At 42.1% G+C, this 19480-nt stretch overlaps 1 protein-coding gene across 1 annotated transcript; it reads right to left on the bottom strand.

The window, feature by feature from the left end:
* Positions 1-676: 676 nt before the first annotated feature.
* Positions 677-18296, bottom strand: MYDGF (myeloid derived growth factor). The gene is made up of 6 exons (XM_089687877.1): positions 18139-18296; positions 11623-11673; positions 4649-4710; positions 4467-4548; positions 4274-4328; positions 677-1714 (listed from the first exon to the last, which is right to left on the bottom strand). The coding sequence occupies exons 1-6, from the start codon at positions 18271-18273 to the stop codon at positions 1635-1637; spliced, it is 465 nt and encodes a 154-aa protein (XP_089544003.1). The 5' UTR covers positions 18274-18296; the 3' UTR covers positions 677-1634.
* Between the last annotated feature and the right edge of the window lie 1184 nt (positions 18297-19480).

Below are 19480 nucleotides of genomic sequence, written 5' to 3' on the forward strand. Positions count from 1 at the left end.
AACATTTGGGGCACTCAAAGGGTTAACTGTGTGCTGTGTGTTTTACTGTGTGCCATGTTTTACCATGTAAGCACACTGCTTTGTATGGCTCTGCTACGCAGAGCCATACAAAGCAGTGTGCTGGAGCTGAAATCTGTATTGTTTACATACAGACCTCTCCACCGTCAGTGACACTCGGCGATCACCAGGTGCTGGCAGGGAATCACCAGGCTGGGACCAGGTGATTGACAGCTAAAGCCACCAATGGTGGCGCAGTAATAACGCATGTGTGCCCCCTACCTGGAGATACAAAATTACACACACACATATATATATATATATATATATATATATATATATATATATATATATATATACACACACACACACACACACACACACATATACATATACACACACACACACACACATATATATATATATATATATATATATATATATATATATATATACATACATACACACACATGATTTTGCGCAGCACTGCCGCCCAATTCTGCTATAGGGTGGTCAGGAAGCGGTTTAAAAAAAATGTTACTTACTACAGCTTTAGTGAAAGAAAAAAAAAAAAGACATTTTTCTCTCTCACAAACTTCCAACAAATGACACTGCATAATATCACTAGAAAGGACATTTCCTTTCTTCAACAAGACAGTTTCTATACAAAGTATCTATCTCCTTGGAAATGTTCATATTTATTGTCACAGAACACCAAATAAGTTTTTTCTTTTTCTACAGTGAAAATCCAAGTACAGTAGAAAGACACTTTCAGGTCAAAGTAAAAACAAATATCTTCAAATTTCCAAGGGGTTGAATACTTATTGCAGGAATTGTATTCTAATACAAATTAACTGATGGTATATAGGATGCTTAAAACAGTATTAAATCCAAAACCAAAAATGTAATATATTGCAGTTTACCAATCCCCGTAGATGTGGTGGCTGTACTAGTTTTCTTTTTTTCATCTGGTGATCTGGCCAGTAACACACCTCCTGTATTACGTGTGCCTATATGTGCCTACACTCTGAATGAAAGAGCACAGGGGGCATATTTGGGCAGCAGTATTGTCAGTCTGGGGGGAGTGTTAGATGTATTAGTAGATTAAAATACACAAACAAATTAAAGCCAAACTCCAGCTAACACTGTACAAGCAGTTAAAGTTTGTTTTCTTTCAGGATAAAGGTTTTACACAAATAAGCAAAAGCAAATCATTGTAAGCACCCCTGTCAGTGATAAATTGTTTGTCTCATTCATATAAATGATACATTTAGATGAGAGCTTGTTATTTTGATAAAAACACACTTACTGACCAGATCACCAGATGAAAATAAAAGAAAGCCTAAAAAAGAAAAATTAATGCAGCCATCACATCTAAGATTTGGTAAGCTGCAATTTAATAAAGGTTTTGCTTTTGGCTTTAATACTACTTTAATAAACATTTATTATACAAATACAATATACATTAGGTCTGATATAGCTGAGTCCTTGTATCCAAAATAAGTCTCTGAAACAATCACTGGAATGTACTGCTTGGATTGGTAAATTCAGATCCATTGATATAACCATCTAAAAAGCCCCGTGCTTATTTATAAATGTTTATTATAATTATTTTTTTCAGAATTGTGCTCTTTGCTTCACAGTTCTTCCCGGTTACTCTTTACCACGAGTAATAGCTTGTATAAAGATGCAGAAAAGGAACCAGCTTTGTCAGATACTGAACATAAAAGAGAAAAAAAACAATTACAGTGTCACATAGAAACAATGGCTAAATGTGGAATTGTAAAAGAAGAAAATCATGCACTCCAGTGATTAGCCAACCAGTATGTCTTTGAACTGTGCATGGAATCCCATAAATAAATAGGGAATATAAACAACTGAACTGGGCAAATTCATTTATTTTTCATTGCCTTGAATATCAGCAAGTAGTTTAAAAATTTCTTGTTCAATTTCCTTTTAGATTTACCTTCAACTATATAGTGCAAGGACCTGCCTGACAACATACAAATTGAAAGTGTTTAGGTTTGAACTCATTTTTTGGATTTTGGAAAATCTAAAGGAAAATTGTACAAGAAAATTGTATACTGTATGGCCAGCCTTAGTCTGATCTGCAGACAATCTGAAGACAACTTAGAAACATAAGCAATAATAATAGGGAAATAAAGGATAGCTAAACCCACAAAAAAGTACAATACTTTGCAGTTTACAGTCCTTAGTTGTGGTGGCTGCGTTCGTTTTCTTCCCCCCCAAGCTAAGAACATTGTTAGCAAATACAAAAAATACCTGCTGATCTTGCAAGAAATGCAGTCCTTGTCACTTTCTGTGAGCTACACCGTAGAATATCTTTCTTCCTAGCTATCGTCTGTAAACTAACAGTTTAGAAGCCACCATACCAATGACTAGTAATCTTCAATATATAAAATTTTTTGTTTTGGGTTTAGATACACTTTAATGAATTGATATTAATGAATTAATAGGATTCTGTAAAGAGTGCAAAAATATGCATGCATATGCTCAAGAGAATCAACAACTTTGCAACTCTCACATTTGTCTGGTTTCAGATCAATTCAGTCTTTAAAATAGAAGCATGTGTTTTTTTTCCCCAAAATTATACTTCCCTAGGTGGAGGCAGCATTGGTCTGATGCTGCATCTGTCCCCGCCGCCTCTATGTGTGAGAACTCAGCGATCACATGACTGCTGATTGCTGAGTTCTCACTGCCACTGTGAGCAGAGAGCGGTGACCATCAAAAGAGCTTTGCTGTACTTGTCCTTTAAACCCACTTGAAGCCACCCTTTTTTACTTATGCAGTTAGGCTGCATAACAGGAAAAAAATATATGTCTTTTTTGTTTTATTATGCTTTGGTGTTCAGATAAACTAAGCTGCCATGTACCCACAGCATCCTGGGAAGCTGCTCTCACACAAAGCACAGCTATCCAGCACCCCCACCTCAGCACTTAAATCAACAACACTGCTTTAGGAATCATGAGCATTTTTAACTGGTGTACTATAGAGAAGTGTATTAGGCAGCTGGATACTCAAGACCTCTATGCTGTTTGCCATGTTGCTGGCACAGCACATATAAAAAAATGCTACATTTTTAAGTTGTATGCATCCTGCATGACAAGTAAAAAAGGTGAGGCCAGATTCCTTGTCAGTGTTGTTTCTGGATGTGACAGGTCATTAAACCATCCAGTCTCCCATCCCTTCATGCTATCATCAACTGGCATTGGACTCTGGCACTGGATAGCCAATAGATAGTGTTCATGTCACACAGATGGTGATGTGAAACCCTAAAGAGGTAGTGGCATTTAGGCAGTTTTATTATGCCAGTGATAAGTTAACAGGGGGTGGGGAAGTGGGGATCCCATAGGAAACAGCTGAATCCAAACGCTTTTAATCCTGCCAATAGAAATCTGGTATATTTGCTAAATGCTGATAAATCGTGGTGGTAAACTTAGTTGATTTTTCTGTTGCACACGTGGGAACATTTATTTCTAATGAAAAAAGTAGACAGTCTGTGTCAAAGGCCAATCACTCGCATGTAAAATGACATGCGAGCGTGCATGAACAGCAGTGGGAGCTGGCAGCTTCCCACTGGTCTCAACAGGACTGCTTCTCGCAGGCAGTTGTGGGAACTCCTGGGGTTGTCGCATGTAAATCGGACTGCACATGTGAATACACCTTTAGAGTTGTCCCCAGGACAAGAGTTAAGGGAAAATCTAATTGGGACACTTGTTCCAAAGAAAACTGTCTAAGGCTACGTTCACACTAGCTTTGTCAGCAGGCGTCAGACAGGCTTTTGGAAAGTGGTTTTAATGCTTCTCAAACGCCTATGAAAATTCTGCACATGGCAGCACACAGTGCTGTTCACACAGAATAGTTAGCGTCGTGGCAAAACTGACGCCTCGGATGGAGTCAAGAGGAGCTGAAACTTCCCATTCAAGTCTATGTTGCGCTGCGGTTGTGACGCGGTTGCGAGGCGTTTGCGGACCGTTAATACCATTTAACTTCATTATAGGAGTTTGTGGTGCGATTTTAACGATTGGCAAACGCCTATCAACCGCCTCAAAACCACGCATAGGGCGTTTTGGGAGCGTTTGAGGAGCATTAAAAATGCTTCACAAACGCCTGTCTAGCGCCTGTCAAACGCTATAGGGGCATTTGGCAAGAGTTAGAAAAAGTCAAGTGTGAACGAGCCCTTAGAGGAGAATTCCCCATAATAGGCTAGAAGGCAAAAAAAAAAAAAAAAAAAGAAGTTAAATCCAGATCTCACCTGCTGTATCAGTTACATCATATTCAGATTTCTGCAATGGTTTGTTTTCCTGAGACTGAAAAAAAAAAAAAAAAAAAAAAAAAGAATAGAATGTGTATATTAACTAATGGAGTCATTTACCAAGTCATTTTCAAATACAAATTTTTCTACATTTGACTGCATTGTAAAAAGCTATTTTTATGGTCACACTTACATAAGCTTCACAGAACTCGATCTTTCCTCCTGTTACTTCCACTTTGAAATGGAGAAAAAATAAATAAGATGTCCCCATAGGCCTGAAAAAAAAAAAATGACCACAGCAGTTGTGAAAGGCAAAATGTACTTGTAGTATACAGCACTAGGTTAGATTGCATAAGAAGCAATATTCTCTTTTACCTCCATATTAAGCAGGAATAATACTGTCCATCCTCGCTCATCTCAATGGTTATCTGCCATTTCTGTTGGAAGAAAAGTGATTAATATTATACTCAAAAATACTTTTTACAGGTCCATGTTATTTTCAGCATAATACGATTACCAACATTGGCATCCAAAAAAAGATTCACGTTAAACATACCCTGATGTGGCTAACACATTTTAAAGGTAACAGCGCTGGTAACAATATATGCCTTTATTAGGCTTAGAATTAATCCCAGTGATGCTTTGGAACCACTTCGATCCAAGGCCCATGCATTGAGCCTTGACTTCGGCATAACTTAAAGGAGAAGTACAGCCAAAGCTCTTTTGGCTGTATTTCTCCTGTGGATCACAGGAGTGCAGTTAGTTTTCTGCCGGTCCAGGCTGGGGAAAGAGAAGTCGGGATCCACCCCAAAGTTTGGAGCGGCACCTGTCTCAGCCTCTCAGAATTCCCCCTCCCTTTTTTTTTTCTTTATTCTACTCTCTTTCCTCCTTTCCTGTTCTGTCCCTGTGGGCCCCAACTACCATTGCATGGTTGCGTTTGCTTCAATGAGGCCCCTGTTGCTGGCACTGGTAGGACCGTTATCTATCATTTCTGCACAATGGCTCTTGCCCTATTGAAAATATGCCCTCACAATATGCACAGTTCAAACTCCGCGATTAAGCGGGCTAAGGTTTTTCAATCCCTCAAATCCAGCTAAGTTTGTCTGCATGTGGCCAGGTTTTCCTCCTCCTTGGCCCCCATATACTTCTCCCCCCACTTTCTATTTTTCTAAACATAGGGGAGCCCTCGTTGCCTTCTGTCGCTATTTGGTTTTTCATTGCACTAAGGAAACTTCAGATCCAAACAGCAGGTGTCTACTCCTCCAGGGAACCCTTAATGGGCACAAAGTCCCTCTAGTCACATTATATGCTTTTCAACACAAGTTTTTTTCTCATCTTCTCAAAGTCATCTCTCATCATAGTTTTGGAACCCTTCTTCTCATAGGGGACACCAACATGGCCTTGGATTCTTTGGTCAACAGATGCTATGCCCCTGGAGCAGCCCCCTCGCATGACCAAATGGTTAAAGGACAAATGCACATGCTCTTGCTCTCCACAGACTCCTGGACATCTGGCATGAACATCACCCTCGTGACCAGGATTTTACCTACTATTCTAACCCTCACATTACCTTCTGCAGGATTGACCATGTGCTGGTTCCACTTTGTTTTCTTCCTTGTGTTGAAATTTCAATCTGCACCTCTCCTTGGTTTGACCATGACCCCCATCACCCTCCTTCCCAGTGGAGTTAGTGAGTGGAGTTAATGAGTCCCTCACATCACAGGATACCTGCCTTGACATACACACCCGCATACAAACTTTTTTTTGTTTTGTTTTATACAGAAAATGTAGGTTCCATTTCCTCGGCAATCTCATTTTGGGAGGCCCACCTTTCGGGGCCACCTTATTCAAATTGCTTTAGCCCAAAAACAGAGATTTCAGAATCTCAATACTAAATTAGTTGCAGTGAACATTGCCTGGAAATCCTACCTTTCGACCGCAACCTGGAAGGTCCGTAACGCTATTGTCCCAGAATTAGATTTCCTGGCCTCCGATCAGGCTGAGAGACTCTCCGTTGGGCTAAACACAAATTTTACTCCTGCGCAAACAAGCCAAGGGCAATGCTGGCTTGGAAACTGAATTAACCTAGCTGGACTCATAAGTCCATAAGACTTTGAACCATTGGGGGCGATCACACCTAAGATCTAACAAGAATTGCGGAGTCCTTTGATGCTTTCCTGTCTTCTCTCTACAGGAAAGCATGTTCCCTTTCTTGCTGAAGCCGTTTTCCAAGACCTTCACATCCATACCTTGCCCACTGCCATCCAAGAGCCGTTGAACGCGAATATCACTGAACTGTAAGTGACCCTAGCCATCAAGTCAATCCGTCCTGCAAAAGCTCCGGGTCCCGATGGCTATTCTGGCCTATAAAACCGCACGTTTTCTCAGTTGTTGGCTCCTCACCTGACAGCCTACTTTAACGCTATGCAATGGAGTGAGCTGCCCTACCCCGACTCCATTTGGGCACATACAGTGAAGGAAATAAGTATTTGATCCCCTGCTGATTTTGAATGTTTGCCCAAGATCTCACCTCGTGGAATGTCATTGATCATTAGAACAGTGAGGAATCATCCCAGAACTACAATTGATGATCTTGTCAATGATCTCCAAGCACCAGTCACCAAGAAAACAATTGGTAACACACTACGCTGACAAGGATTGAAATCCTGCAGTGCCCGCAAGGTCCCTCTGCTCAAGAAAGCACAGTCCAGGCTCATCTAAAGTTTGCCACTGAACATCTGAATGATGCAGAGGAGGACTGGTTGAAAGTTTTGTGGTCAGATGAGATCAAAATCGAGCTCTTTGGCATCAACTCAACTCACCATGTTTGGAGGAGGAGGAATGCTGCCTATGACTCCAAGAACACCATCCCAACTGTCAAACATGGTGGTGGAAACATTCTGCTTTGGGGGTGTTTTTCTGCTAAGAGGACAGGACAACTGCACCGCATCAAAGGAACGATGGACGGGGCAATGTACTGTCAAATCTTAGGTGAGAACTTTCTTTCCTCAGCCAGGGCATTGAAAATGGGTCATGGATGGGTGTTCCAGCATTACAATGACCCAAAACACGCGGTCAAGGAATGGCTCAAGAAGAAGCACATTAAGGTCTAGGAGTGGCCTAGTCAGTCTCCAGACCTTAATGCGATTGAAAATCTGTGGAGGGTGCTGAAAGTTCGAGTTGCCAAATGTCAACCACCAAACCTTAATGACTTGGAGAGGATCTGCCAAGAGGAGTGGGCCAACAAGGGATTTGCCACCAAGTACTAAGTCATGTTTTGTGAAGGGGATCAAAGACTTATTTCCCTCATGAACATGCAAATCAGTGCATAATTTGTTAGACATGCATTTCTTTTGATTTTTTTTTGCTGCTATTCTGTCTCTCCGTGTTACAATACACCTACCATTCGATTTTTAGACTGATCATTTCTTTGTGAGTGGGCAAACATTCAAAATCAGCAGGGGATCAAATACTTATTTCCTTCACTGTATCTCCATGATCTCGAAATCTGAGGGAGAAGCACAAGACCCCTGGGCTTTCCGGCCCATTTCTTTATTAAACAAGGACATGAAACTTTTGGATAAAATCTTGTGCACTCGTATCAACAAATATTTGCACTGGTTGATCCATAGGGACCAGGTTTTTATGCTGGCCTTAGTCTTTTGATCTTGTATGCTGCGGAGTCCTAAAAAAGTAAACATATTCGCAGAGGATGCTATCCTGACCCACTCCAGCCCCATCACCATGCGCCCTAATCTGCACAATTTGTTGGCACACTTTGTACTTATTTCCGGCCTCCAAATCAATCACCATAAAATGAAAGTCTTGAACGTTTCCCTCCCAGACTCTATGGTCTCTCACCTTCAGGAGTCCTTTCCATACCACTGGGCAAGCTCATCTGTGGACTATTTAGGTGTCCGCCTGACCCCCTTTTACTCTTCTCTCTTTGCTACTAACTACCATTCCCTCTTCTGTACCATCACCACCCTTATGGATTCCTGGCTGAGAGGTGGATTCGAAGTCCTGAATGTGCCCAAATATTACCTGGCTGCACAAATTTCGCAACTCTCGATGCTACATGTAACCTCAGATATTCCCTTGTGGGTGCTTCTAGAAATCCCTAATTGTGCCTCATCCCAGTCTCGAGTCTACTGTGGCTGCTCCCTGCCTCACCTCTCACCGCCCCCCCTTCCTCCTCTCAGCCCCCTTATTTCCCATAGTTTACGCCTCTGGAACTTGGCCCACGTTTCAGGCAACGTAATGTCTCCCTTCCTCTCATTTCTCCCTCTCCTGAACAACTCACTCTTCCTGCTGGGGTTGGACCAACCCCAGGCTTTTGCCCCTTAACCCCTTAGGTTCCTCTCACTGTGGAACCTAAGGAGTTAATCCTCTGCATTGTTTAAAAAGGCTGTTTGATCCTGACTTCTCTGCCCCCCCTCTTGTTCAAATGTCCACGCTGATAAGACAGACTGAACCCATAGCCCTTCTGCATATGGTCAGTTTAGTGTGTATTGCTAGAGAGGTTTTTTTCTTGGGAGAGTGCATGTGATCAGCACAGGGCCAATCAACACTCTCCAAACAGAGGTCAGGGGTTCTACATCTTCCTAGAGCAGAAAGAAAACTGCTACAAGCTTTAACCAGTGCTCTGCTGAAGTCACAAGACTGCTCTAGCTGCTGATGAGAAAAGGCATTTAGCAGTTTATATTTACTAAAATAAATTGCATTTCCATGTCCTGTGTACTGTGGGAGACCGGATATAGTGAATGCAGGGTCCTGGGTTTAGTAACACTTTAATACGGTCACCATGGAGGTGGCTTACAAGGTACTCCTTCATTGGTACTGGGTCCTGGCCTGCATAGCTCACTCAAACCTGTCATAGTGATAGATGTTTCAGGGGCTGCGGTGAATGCAGAGATGAGATCCATATCTGTTGTCCTGCCCCTGCCTGGTGGGATTTTGGTCAAGGGTCTAGGGCCTTCTCTCAACGCTTTTTCATGTACCTTTCCACAGAGATGCCCGGCATGCACTCCTTCAAAGCCTACTGCCAGGCCTCTTTTCCTATCAACAAAAGCTGGCCACGTACCCTTCCATAGCTGCAAAGCACAGCATTGTTAGGACCTGGAGGAAGCCCTAGATTGGGTTTGCAGAGGTGAGCATTTTGACTACCCTCATGGTTCCCAAGAAAATTTCAAATGCCTCAAAGTATGGAGCCCATGGTAGCGTTATGATTTTCCCCACTCTGTTCTCCACCAGCCTGGATATTCCAAACAAATGTGGAGCACCATCTAGCCCACAGTTACCTTCTTCTGTCTCTCTCTCCTGACTATTTGCCTTCTTTCCCCTTACTTTCTACTCCTCCCTCTATGTCTCCCCTTGCCCCCCCCACTCTTTTATTTTTTAATACTTTATTTTTCTCCTCCACCAAGGTATGGGAAATTCCAACCCCCACTTTATCCATCCCTGGGCCACCATGCCCAGACACTCATTGTCATGTCTGGCAACTGATGCCATATGCTACTGCTCTTTTACTTTGGATATCACCAAAAAGGTGCTACTTTTGTAATCACATGCTTTTCTAATTGTCTTGAACTCCTGTGTGGGACTTATTTGTTCAGTGTGTACTCAGCTATATTAGTATTTCCAATAAAAACGATTGTACCAGAAAGCAAGTTGCTCGCTAGGGAGAGAACCTCTGGGGAACTTGATGATAGGATAGAATCTGGGATTCCTAGTAAAACACAGGCTGAGCAGTAGCATGCAATGCCAAGGCTCAGCAGTAGCATGCAAGGCTAGCAGACTATTAATAGGCATTAAAAAGGGTAGTTATCTAAGAGATAACACTATAATTCTACCACTTTACAAAACTCTGGTTCTACATCTTGAGTTTGCCATCCAGTTCTGGTCACTGGTTGTCAGGAAGGATGTGCTGGAATTGGAGAGAGTCCAGAAAAGGGCAACAAAGCTACTAAGGGGACTGGAGGACTTTAGTTATGAGGAACAACTAAAAAGATTAAACATATTCTCCCTGGAGAAGAGATGCTTAACAGGGCATATGATCACAACATACAAATCTTTAAATGGTAACTGTAGCATTAAGAAGAAACTATTTAACCTAGGGTCTCTAAAGGGGACATGCAGCCACACAATGAAGTTGAATGAGAAGAAGTTTGATCTTAACCTGTGTAAGAGGTTTTGTTAGAGTGGTAAGGATGTGGAAATTCCTTCCACTGTTGGTGGTGTCAGCAGGGAGTGCAGATAAATTCAAACTTTTAGATGCGTTTCTTAGCAAGCGCAATGTACAGGGATATTGAAAATAGTAGTGACACACACACATTAAACTGGATGTACTGGTGTCTTTATTCAATATTACCAACTATCTAACTACTAAATATCCAAGGAACACTGAGAATAGAGCTCTTTACAGAATGTATAAAATTGCCTGGGGTATTCGTGCACACCTATACATCTGACATTCCATGTGAGGTAAACAAGTAATGTATACATACTGTACCTTATATTCATCTCCATTGTGGAATTGCAGATCTAGGGGTGTGCAAAAGCACGTGAAGCAATTCTCCATCATGGAATACCAGATTTTTTTCTTTTTCAAACACATATAATTTTGTTTAGTTTTGCTTGGTACAATAATAAACAATTAGAAAAGGGAAGTACCAGATTTATAGGGGTGAACAACTGCACCAAGCTAAACTCTTGCATTCCATGAAGTACTGCATTGTTTGTGCTCTTTGAATGTTTACAGATAACCCTTTGACCAATACTTCTGATGTGGGATGAACCACTGTGCGTGTAGATTTTAGCTTGAGCTTATGCATTTTGTAAACAGGCTTTTTTTTTTACTTAAAAAGAAGAAAACAGAGACTGCAAATGTAACAGAAGCCTAAGGCAGCCCATAGATTTTATGATCTTTATTTCCACAGGTGGTAAAAAAGAAAATAGTCACTGTTGATGGGGGGATCCCTCCCACAGAGCTATTGTGTTCTGCCAGTGGAGGAGCACAGGGAGCCTTCCTGGTCAACAGAACACAAAGGTTACTGCTAGCAGCTATAGCTGCAGGCAGTAATTGTGCGTAAAAAAATCTTACAGGCTGGTTGTATCGATCGACTTGGGTAAAATCAGCTTGCCCATACATGGATAGAATCTCAACTGGTCCCTGCTGAACTGGCCACATTTCGATCCATGTATGGCCAGCTTAAAATGCCACCTTCCACCTGATGGTTCAAAAGTAGAATGGCTCAACATATGTATATATATTTTCTATAGTATGTTTATGACCATAATAGACATATGAAACCACAATACATTCCCTTTAATACAGTCAGAATACATACCTCATTAGTTCCTCCCTGAGCAGCATAAGTAAATTTGCATGAATAGCTTCCCTAGGGAAAAAAAGAAGGCTTGTCAGAATGGAAACAAGCACCTTGAAGACCACATTCCTGAGAGTCAGAACATTTTACGCAGTAGATGTAAAGGAAAAAAAATTTAACCTCCCTAGCGGTATTCCCGAGTGTAGCTCGGGGTAAAATGTCAGTACCAAAAGCGGTAACCCCGAGCTACACTCGGGCTTACCATGCGGCGCTGCATAGGGATTCCGTGCAGAGCTTACCTTGTCCTTCGCTCCCGCGATGTGTCCCCTGCAGCGCCCCCGGCCATCTCCTCCGGCTGATGCCAGCATCCGGCTTCTGTGTTCCCGTCCCTGTGACGTCGGGACGTATGGGCGCCGCCGGCCGCGGGAAATTTGAAAATTTAAAAAAATTTCATTTTTTTTCCAAACAAATTTTACATAGTAAAACATTGCTGTTTCAACATACATATTGTCCCTAATGCTTTGCCCTGTGCCCTGCCTTCATTTTGTCTGTTCTTTCTGCCTGGAAACTGAGAAACGTCCATGGCGTCCAAAAATTGTCCCTTTAGGTCAAAAGCGGTTTTAGACTGGCTAGAGAACAGTGATAGTAAATAAGAACCACTTGCAGAATTGAGTGATGATTCGTGGGGAAATTCGTCATCAGACACTGAAAACGATTTTGCGACTTTGCTCAGCAATGTGCGAACTTGGCGCTATATTTCAAATTTCAGTGTTTTCGGTTTGATTATATTATTGAATTAAATGTATTATTATTATATTATTATTTTTTATGATTATTTATTAAATTATAATTTATGATTTTGTGTTCCAAATTTTATCATACCCGGGATGTTTAATAGACTCTTGTTCGGACAGATTTCAGTGAGTTATTCCTAAAAATTACAGCCTACAATAAAAAAAAAACATATTTTTATATACATATTTCCATGCAAAATAATGGTACCGCTTTCAGCACCAAAAATCTGAAATAATCATACCGCCAGGGAGGTTAAGACTCTAACCAAATAAAGCTTATAGTATGGAGCTAAAGCCAAGGAAAGCAGTAAATTAAATTTAATTTGAAAGGAAGCCATTTCTTAAAGGCAAAAATTATAGTTTCATATTTAGACTATAAAGTAAAATGTAAAAGTCTTCGGCACTTTATTAAAGTGGTTCTAAAGGCTGAAGCTGCATGTAGCTCTTTCCTCAGGGGCGCAGGCAGGGGACCTGAGAAGAGGAAGATCAGGACTACTCTGTGCAAAACCACTGCACAGAGCAGTTAAGTATACCATAGTTGCTGTTTTTCACTGACCCCCACAACAGCAAGTGTAAATGAGCCCTTAAAGCCCAACCCCAGGAAAATGTAAAACTATCCCATGCATGCAGTAGGGCATTGTCTGCACTGCAAGGGTTAATTGCTCATTTTATCTAAGAGGACTGTGAAACAGTTTACTTACCTAATCTTCCACTCCCCTGGCAGATGGCACTCCCCTGCGCTCCAGCAGTGGACTCTCTCTAGGTATCAACACGTACAATGCAAGGCCATGAACCCTGAGTTGGTCAGGACCCTAGTCATGCATGGGGAATGGCAAGGAGATACTGAGGAGACCAGGTTAGCAGTGGGGAGGATCAAGTAAATCATATTTTTTTTTTTTTATTATTCACCTAGACCTAATTAAACAAATAAAGTGGTTGTAAAGGCTCATGGTTTTTTACCTTCATGCACTCTACAAAAACATTCTAGAAAAACATTCTGTGTGCAGCAGCCCCCCCAAATACTTACCTGACAGCCTCAGCTCTCTCTGGGTATTCTCCCTCCTCATTGGCTGAGACAGCAGCGGAAGCCATTGGTTCCCACTGCTGTCAATCACTGCCAGTGAGCCAATAGGGAAAGAGGGGCGGGGCTGAGTCATGCTCTGTGTCCAAATGGACACGCAGAGCAGCGGCTTGGGAGTAAGCCTACTTGGGTTTCCCTATAGCAAGCTGCTTACTCTGAGGGAGTCTAGGCAAGGGCCAGGAGCGCCAGCAGGGGACCCAAGAAGAGGGGGATCAGGATGCATGAAGGTAAAAAAACCTTCTGTGTGCAGCAGACCCCCCCAGCAAGCCCAATACTTACCTGAGCTCCATCACGATCCAGACAACAGAGAGAGCCATTGGCTCCAGCGTCTGTCAATCACAGACAGTGATCCAATGAGGAGAGAGTGGGGGGTGGGGCCGAGCCATTGCTCTGTGTGTGAAAGGACATGCAGAGCAGTAGCACGGGAACGAGCCACTTGAGTGCCCCCATTGCAAGCTGCTTGCTCTCGGGCACTAGGCAGGAAGGAGGGCCCAGGAACACCGACAGGGGACCCATGAAGAGGAGGACTAGGGGCTGCACTATGCAAAACCACTGCACACAGCAGGTAATTATGAGATGTTTGTTGTTTAAAAAAAAAATGCTTTTAATATCGCTTTAACCTTAATTTATTTAGTTGCCTGCAGTAAGGCTCTAATGATAGGGAGCCCTAAGTAAGAGTCCTAAAGCTGAGCTCCGGGGAAAAGAAAAATCCTCTCATGATGCTGGACTACCCCCACACTGCAAGGGTTAAATGCTCATTTAGGTTTAGGGGAAAAGGAATAGCAGTTCCGAACTTCCACTCCCCCCAACAGCTGGTGCTCTGCTTTATGGTAGTGGATGGTTCCAAGGCTTTCTTAGGTTTAATGCAGAGCTAAGGACCTTGCACTCTCCTTGATGTCAGAGGGCATCCAACAACTGGGGCATAGTAGTACTCTTGCTTCTAGACTGCTCCCTGGATCCTTCTTCTCTCCTACACTCCAGCCATCGGATGCCCTCTGACGTCATCAAATAGAATACAAGGTCTATAGTCCTGCATTGGACCTGAGGATGCCATGAAACAGTCCACCACTGTAGACATTGTGGAGTAGAGCTGAGTGGCAGCTGTTAGGGAGCAGAGAATTGGATAGAGTAAAACTGCTTTCCTGGTCCCTTAGACCTAATGAGCATTTAACCCTTGCATTATAGGGACAGTCCCACTGTAAGGGAGGATTTTAACTTTTCCTGGAATTCAGCTTTAAAATGGCATTAAATCCAAAAGCAAACATTTATGAAATTGCAGATCACAAATTCTTAGATGTGATGGATACATTTGTTTTCTATTTTAAGCTTTCTTTCTTCAATTTTCATCTAGTGATCCAGCCAGTGAGTCTGTAGTTTTTCAAAATAACAGGCTGTCCTGCAAATGTATCAGTTACAGAGATGAGACAAACCATTTACCACTTACAGGGGTGCTTACAATGGTCAGTTTTATTTATGTAAATCTTTTAACTTAAAAGAAAAAAAAATGTTGCTGTAACGGATTATACAGTGAAGGAAATACATATTTGATTCCCTGCTGATTTTGAATGTTTGCCCACTCACAAAGAGATGATCAGTCTAAAAATCAACTGGTAGGTGTATTGTAACACAGAGACAGAATAGCAACAAAAAAATTCAAAAGATATGCATATCTAACAAATTATGCACTGATTTGCAAGCTCATGAGGGAAATACGTATTTGATCCCCTATCATTCAGCAGGATTTCTGGCTACCAGGTGTCTTTCATACAGGTAAAAAGCTGAGATTAGAAGCAGTCTCTTAAAAAGAGTGCTGCTAATCTCATTTTGTTACCTGTATAAAAAAGACACTTGTGCACAGGAGCAGTCAAACAATCAGATTCCAAACTCTCCACCATGGCAAAGACCAAAGAGCTGTTCAAGGATGTCAGGGACAAGATTGTAGACCTACACAAGGCTCGACTGGGCTACCAAACTATCACCAAGCAGTTTGGTGAGAGGTTGACAACAGTTGGTGCAATCATTCGCAAATGGAAGACACACAAAACAACTGTCAGTCTCCCTAGGTCTGCTGCACCATGCAAGATCTCACCTCGTGGACTGTCAATGATCATGAGAACAGTGAGGAATCATCCCAGAACTACACATGGGGATCTTGTCAATGATCTCTAGGCAGCTGGGACCACAGTCACCAAGACTGTAACTGTAACAATTGGTAACACACTACGCCAACAAGGATTGAGATCCTGCAGTGCCTGCAAGGTCTTTCTGCTCAAGAAAGCACATGTCCAGGCCCGTCTGAAGTTTGCCACTGAACATCTGAATGATGCAGAGGAGGACTGGTTGAGCTCCATGCAAGATTTCACCTCATGGGGTAAGGATGATCATGAGAAAAGTGAGGGATCAATCCAGTACTACATGGAAGGAGCATGTGAATGATTTCAAGGCAGCTTGGACCACAGTCACCTAACAAACCATTGGTAACACAATATGCAACCATGGATTGAAATCCTGCAGCGTCCGCAAGATCCCCCTCCTCAAGAAGGCACATGTACAGGCCTGTCTGAAGTTTGCAATGAACATCTAAACGATTCAGAGAAGGATTGGGAGAAAGTACTGTGGACAGTTGAGACCAACATTGAGCTCTTTGGCATCAACTCAACTCGCCATGTTTGGAGGAGGAGGAATGCTGCCTATGAACCCAAGAACACCATCCCAACTGTCAAACATGGTGGTGGAAACATTCTGCTTTGGGGCTGTTTTTCTGCTAAGGGGACAGGACAACTGCACTGCATTAAAGGGACGATGGATGGGGCAATGTACCATCAAATTTTGGGTGAGAACCTTCTTCCCTCAGCCAAGGCATTGAAAATGGGTCGTGGATGGGTGTTCCAGCATGACAATGACCCAAAACACACGGCCAAGACAACACAGGAGTGGCTCAAGAAGAAGCACATTAAGGTCCTGGAGTGGCCTAGCCAGTCTCCATACCTTAATCCGATTGAAAATCTGTGGAGGGAGCTGAAAGTTTCAGTTTCCAAACATCAGCCACCAAACCTTAATGACTTGGAGAGGATCTGCCAAGAGGAATGGGCCAAAATCCCTCCTGAGATGTGTGCAAACCTGGTGGCAAACTACAGGAAACGTCTGACCTCTGTGATTGCCAACAAGGGATTTGCCACCAAGTAGTAAGTCATGTTTTGTGAAGGGGGATCAAATACTTATTTTCCTCATGAACATGCAAATCAGTGCATAATTTGTTAGACATGCATTTCTTTTGTTGCTATTTTGTCTCTCAGTGTTACAATACACCTACCATTTGATTTTTTAGTCTGATCATTTCTTTGTGAGTGGACAAACATTCAAAATCAGCAGGGGATCAAATACTTATTTCCTTCACTGTATATCATTAGCAGGAGTTTGGCTTCAATTTATTAATCAAGTCCATATAAATCTGCTAGTACTTCTAACGTTCTCTCCCCTCCCCTATTGACAATGCTGCTGTCCATATGTGCCCCCTATGCTCGTTCATCCAGAGTGGTGTCTCTCCTATGCAGGGGGTGTGCTACTGGCCAGGTCACCAGGTGAAAACAGAGGGAAAAAAGCCTAAAAAAGAAAAAAAACACAAATGCAGCCACCTCATCTAAGGATTAGTAAGCTGCAATACAGTACAGGCAGTCCCAGAGTTACAAACATCCAACTTACATCTGACTCGTACTTAAGAACAGAGACAGCATGATGTCACGCTGGTCTTGGAAACCGCTGGGCAGCCATCTTGCTGCTGTGTGTCCAAGGAGGGTGGTAGGAGAGGAGCAGTGTATACATTGAGGGAGCAGTGTATTCAGACAGGCTCTCTCACTTGTTGCCGCTAAATGTCATTGCTGGTTTTTAAATGCAATTTCCGGCTTTTTTTCTTCTCTGAGGAGGAGCTGTCATTCGCCCCGCTGCTAAAGTAAAAAAAGCGAAAGTGAAGAAAAAAAACCCGCAAATGACATTTAGTGGCGGCAAGTGAGGGAGCTTGTCTGTATCCACTGCTTACCTTATCTCCTGCCTTTCTCCGCTGCCCCCCTATCTGCAATACACACAGCCCCCCCAAACCCTCCAAACAGTGCATCCACCCCTTGGGATGGAATTATCGGCACCTATATCGGCAAAATGTCATTAGGGCTATTTGCGAAACGATATATTTTGCGTTTCCATACAATATTTTGCTGAGAAATCACTCCCCCCTATAGCATTCCTGGCTGTGGTCATCTTGAGTAAGAGCAGATGATTCATGTAGCATTTAATTCCTGGAATCCCTCTGCCCTTAGCTGAGGCATGCTTACAAGAGGATGTGCTTAGATAGGTAACCCCCTCTCCACTCCAGGAATGTATTACATCATTTGTCTAGGTCTGGAAACAAGGAAATAACTGAAGAAATGTTAAAAAAAACTGGTTTAAAACAAGTAAATATGACATACTTTCCTATCTAATAGTGAGTGTTGGCAGACAGTGTGGAAGGTTCACTTTAATAATTACAGACAGTGAAAATGATGTTCCTTCGGCCTTTGAACCACATACCTACGACGCTCAGTAGGTTGTCTGGTGGACATCTTAGGTGATGTAGTTCAAAATGACAGCACAGATTTCCATTAGCGTTTTAACAATTAGAAGATATCTGACCAGTGTCCGGGTATATGTGTACTCCACACCGCCTGGCTTAACGTCAAACTCTTCTGTACTCGCCGTGTCCTCTGCCCCAGCCCCGGCAACCAGCAGCAGACCCAGCACACTCCCTACAATCACGAACGCCGCCATGTCTAGGAAGGGCAGTATTAACACTCGCCACTAGAGGGAGCCAAAAGCCTTATCTTAATATACACCTAGTCTGTTCTCGTTATCAGGAGACATAAAAAATACAAATTAATTTCGGAGAGTAGTCAAGAAAGAAAACATTTTTTTAATGGAATGAGTTTGCAAATATTTGACTCATAGTTTGTGTACCGTGGAGCTTCGAGGAACAAGCTTCATCGCCGCCATTTTGTAGGAGACCTTACTCTGCCGGTTGGCACACTCTAGTAAACGTGGAAGCACTTGATTCGATGTGTTGAAGCTGTGCTGACACTTTGCTATTGGTCAATTTTTTTTCCTTTCATAGTTGTGTGTCCGGAAAGAACCCATACGCATGGCTTCTTTCATGCAATTGCTGAGTGGATGGCAGTTTTTAGTTCTGCTCTGTGGACTTTGTTTTTCAGTCTGCTCTGACAAGGTATTTTGTAATAGTTTTTATAAGGGCTTTCTAATAGCAGGTGTGTTGGGGATGTGCAGCTCTTTCCATCACAACCCAAAGGCATAGTTTTCTATGGTGGCAGTCGTGTTGTATACACAGTTTTTTTCCTGACATGCAGTGTGTTGCAGCATGTACCACCACATTGCAATGCCCTGTGCTGAATAAAACTGTATTGAAATTCCACATGTGGTGAAAAAAGTATACAGTGCTATGCTCAAGGAGCTGTGTCTAATGTTGCCACCTCATCCCTTTAAAACCGAACACATTAATTACACAGATTCTATGACTAATTAAGGTGTAATTAACCACTTCCATACAGGGCACTTATACCCCCTTCCCGCCCAGGCCAATTTTCAGCTTTCAGCGATGTTGCAGTTTGAATAACAATTGCGCGGTCATGCAACATTGTACCCATATGAAATTGTATCATTTTTTTTCACACAAATAGAGCTTTTGTTTGGTGGTATTTAATCACCACTGAGTTTTTTATTTTTTGCTAAATAAAACAAAAAAACTTTTGAAACAAAACACACTTTTCTTCGTTTTGGTTATAAAATTTTGCAAATAAATAACATTTCTTAAATTTAGGTCAAAATGTATTCTGCTACATTTCTTTGGTGAAAATAATAATAATTGAATTTGTATTTTTTTCAAATGTTTCTATTTTTCTTATTTTTATTACATTTTCTTTTCTTTTTTTTACTATTTTATGTTTTCAGCACACTGTGACTAATG

The sequence above is a fragment of the Staurois parvus genome, unplaced genomic scaffold (assembly GCF_062004578.1).
Source record: "Staurois parvus isolate SC_StPar_1 unplaced genomic scaffold, SC_StPar_1.0 ptg000439l, whole genome shotgun sequence".
In the NCBI taxonomy this organism is placed as follows: Eukaryota; Metazoa; Chordata; class Amphibia; order Anura; family Ranidae; genus Staurois; species Staurois parvus.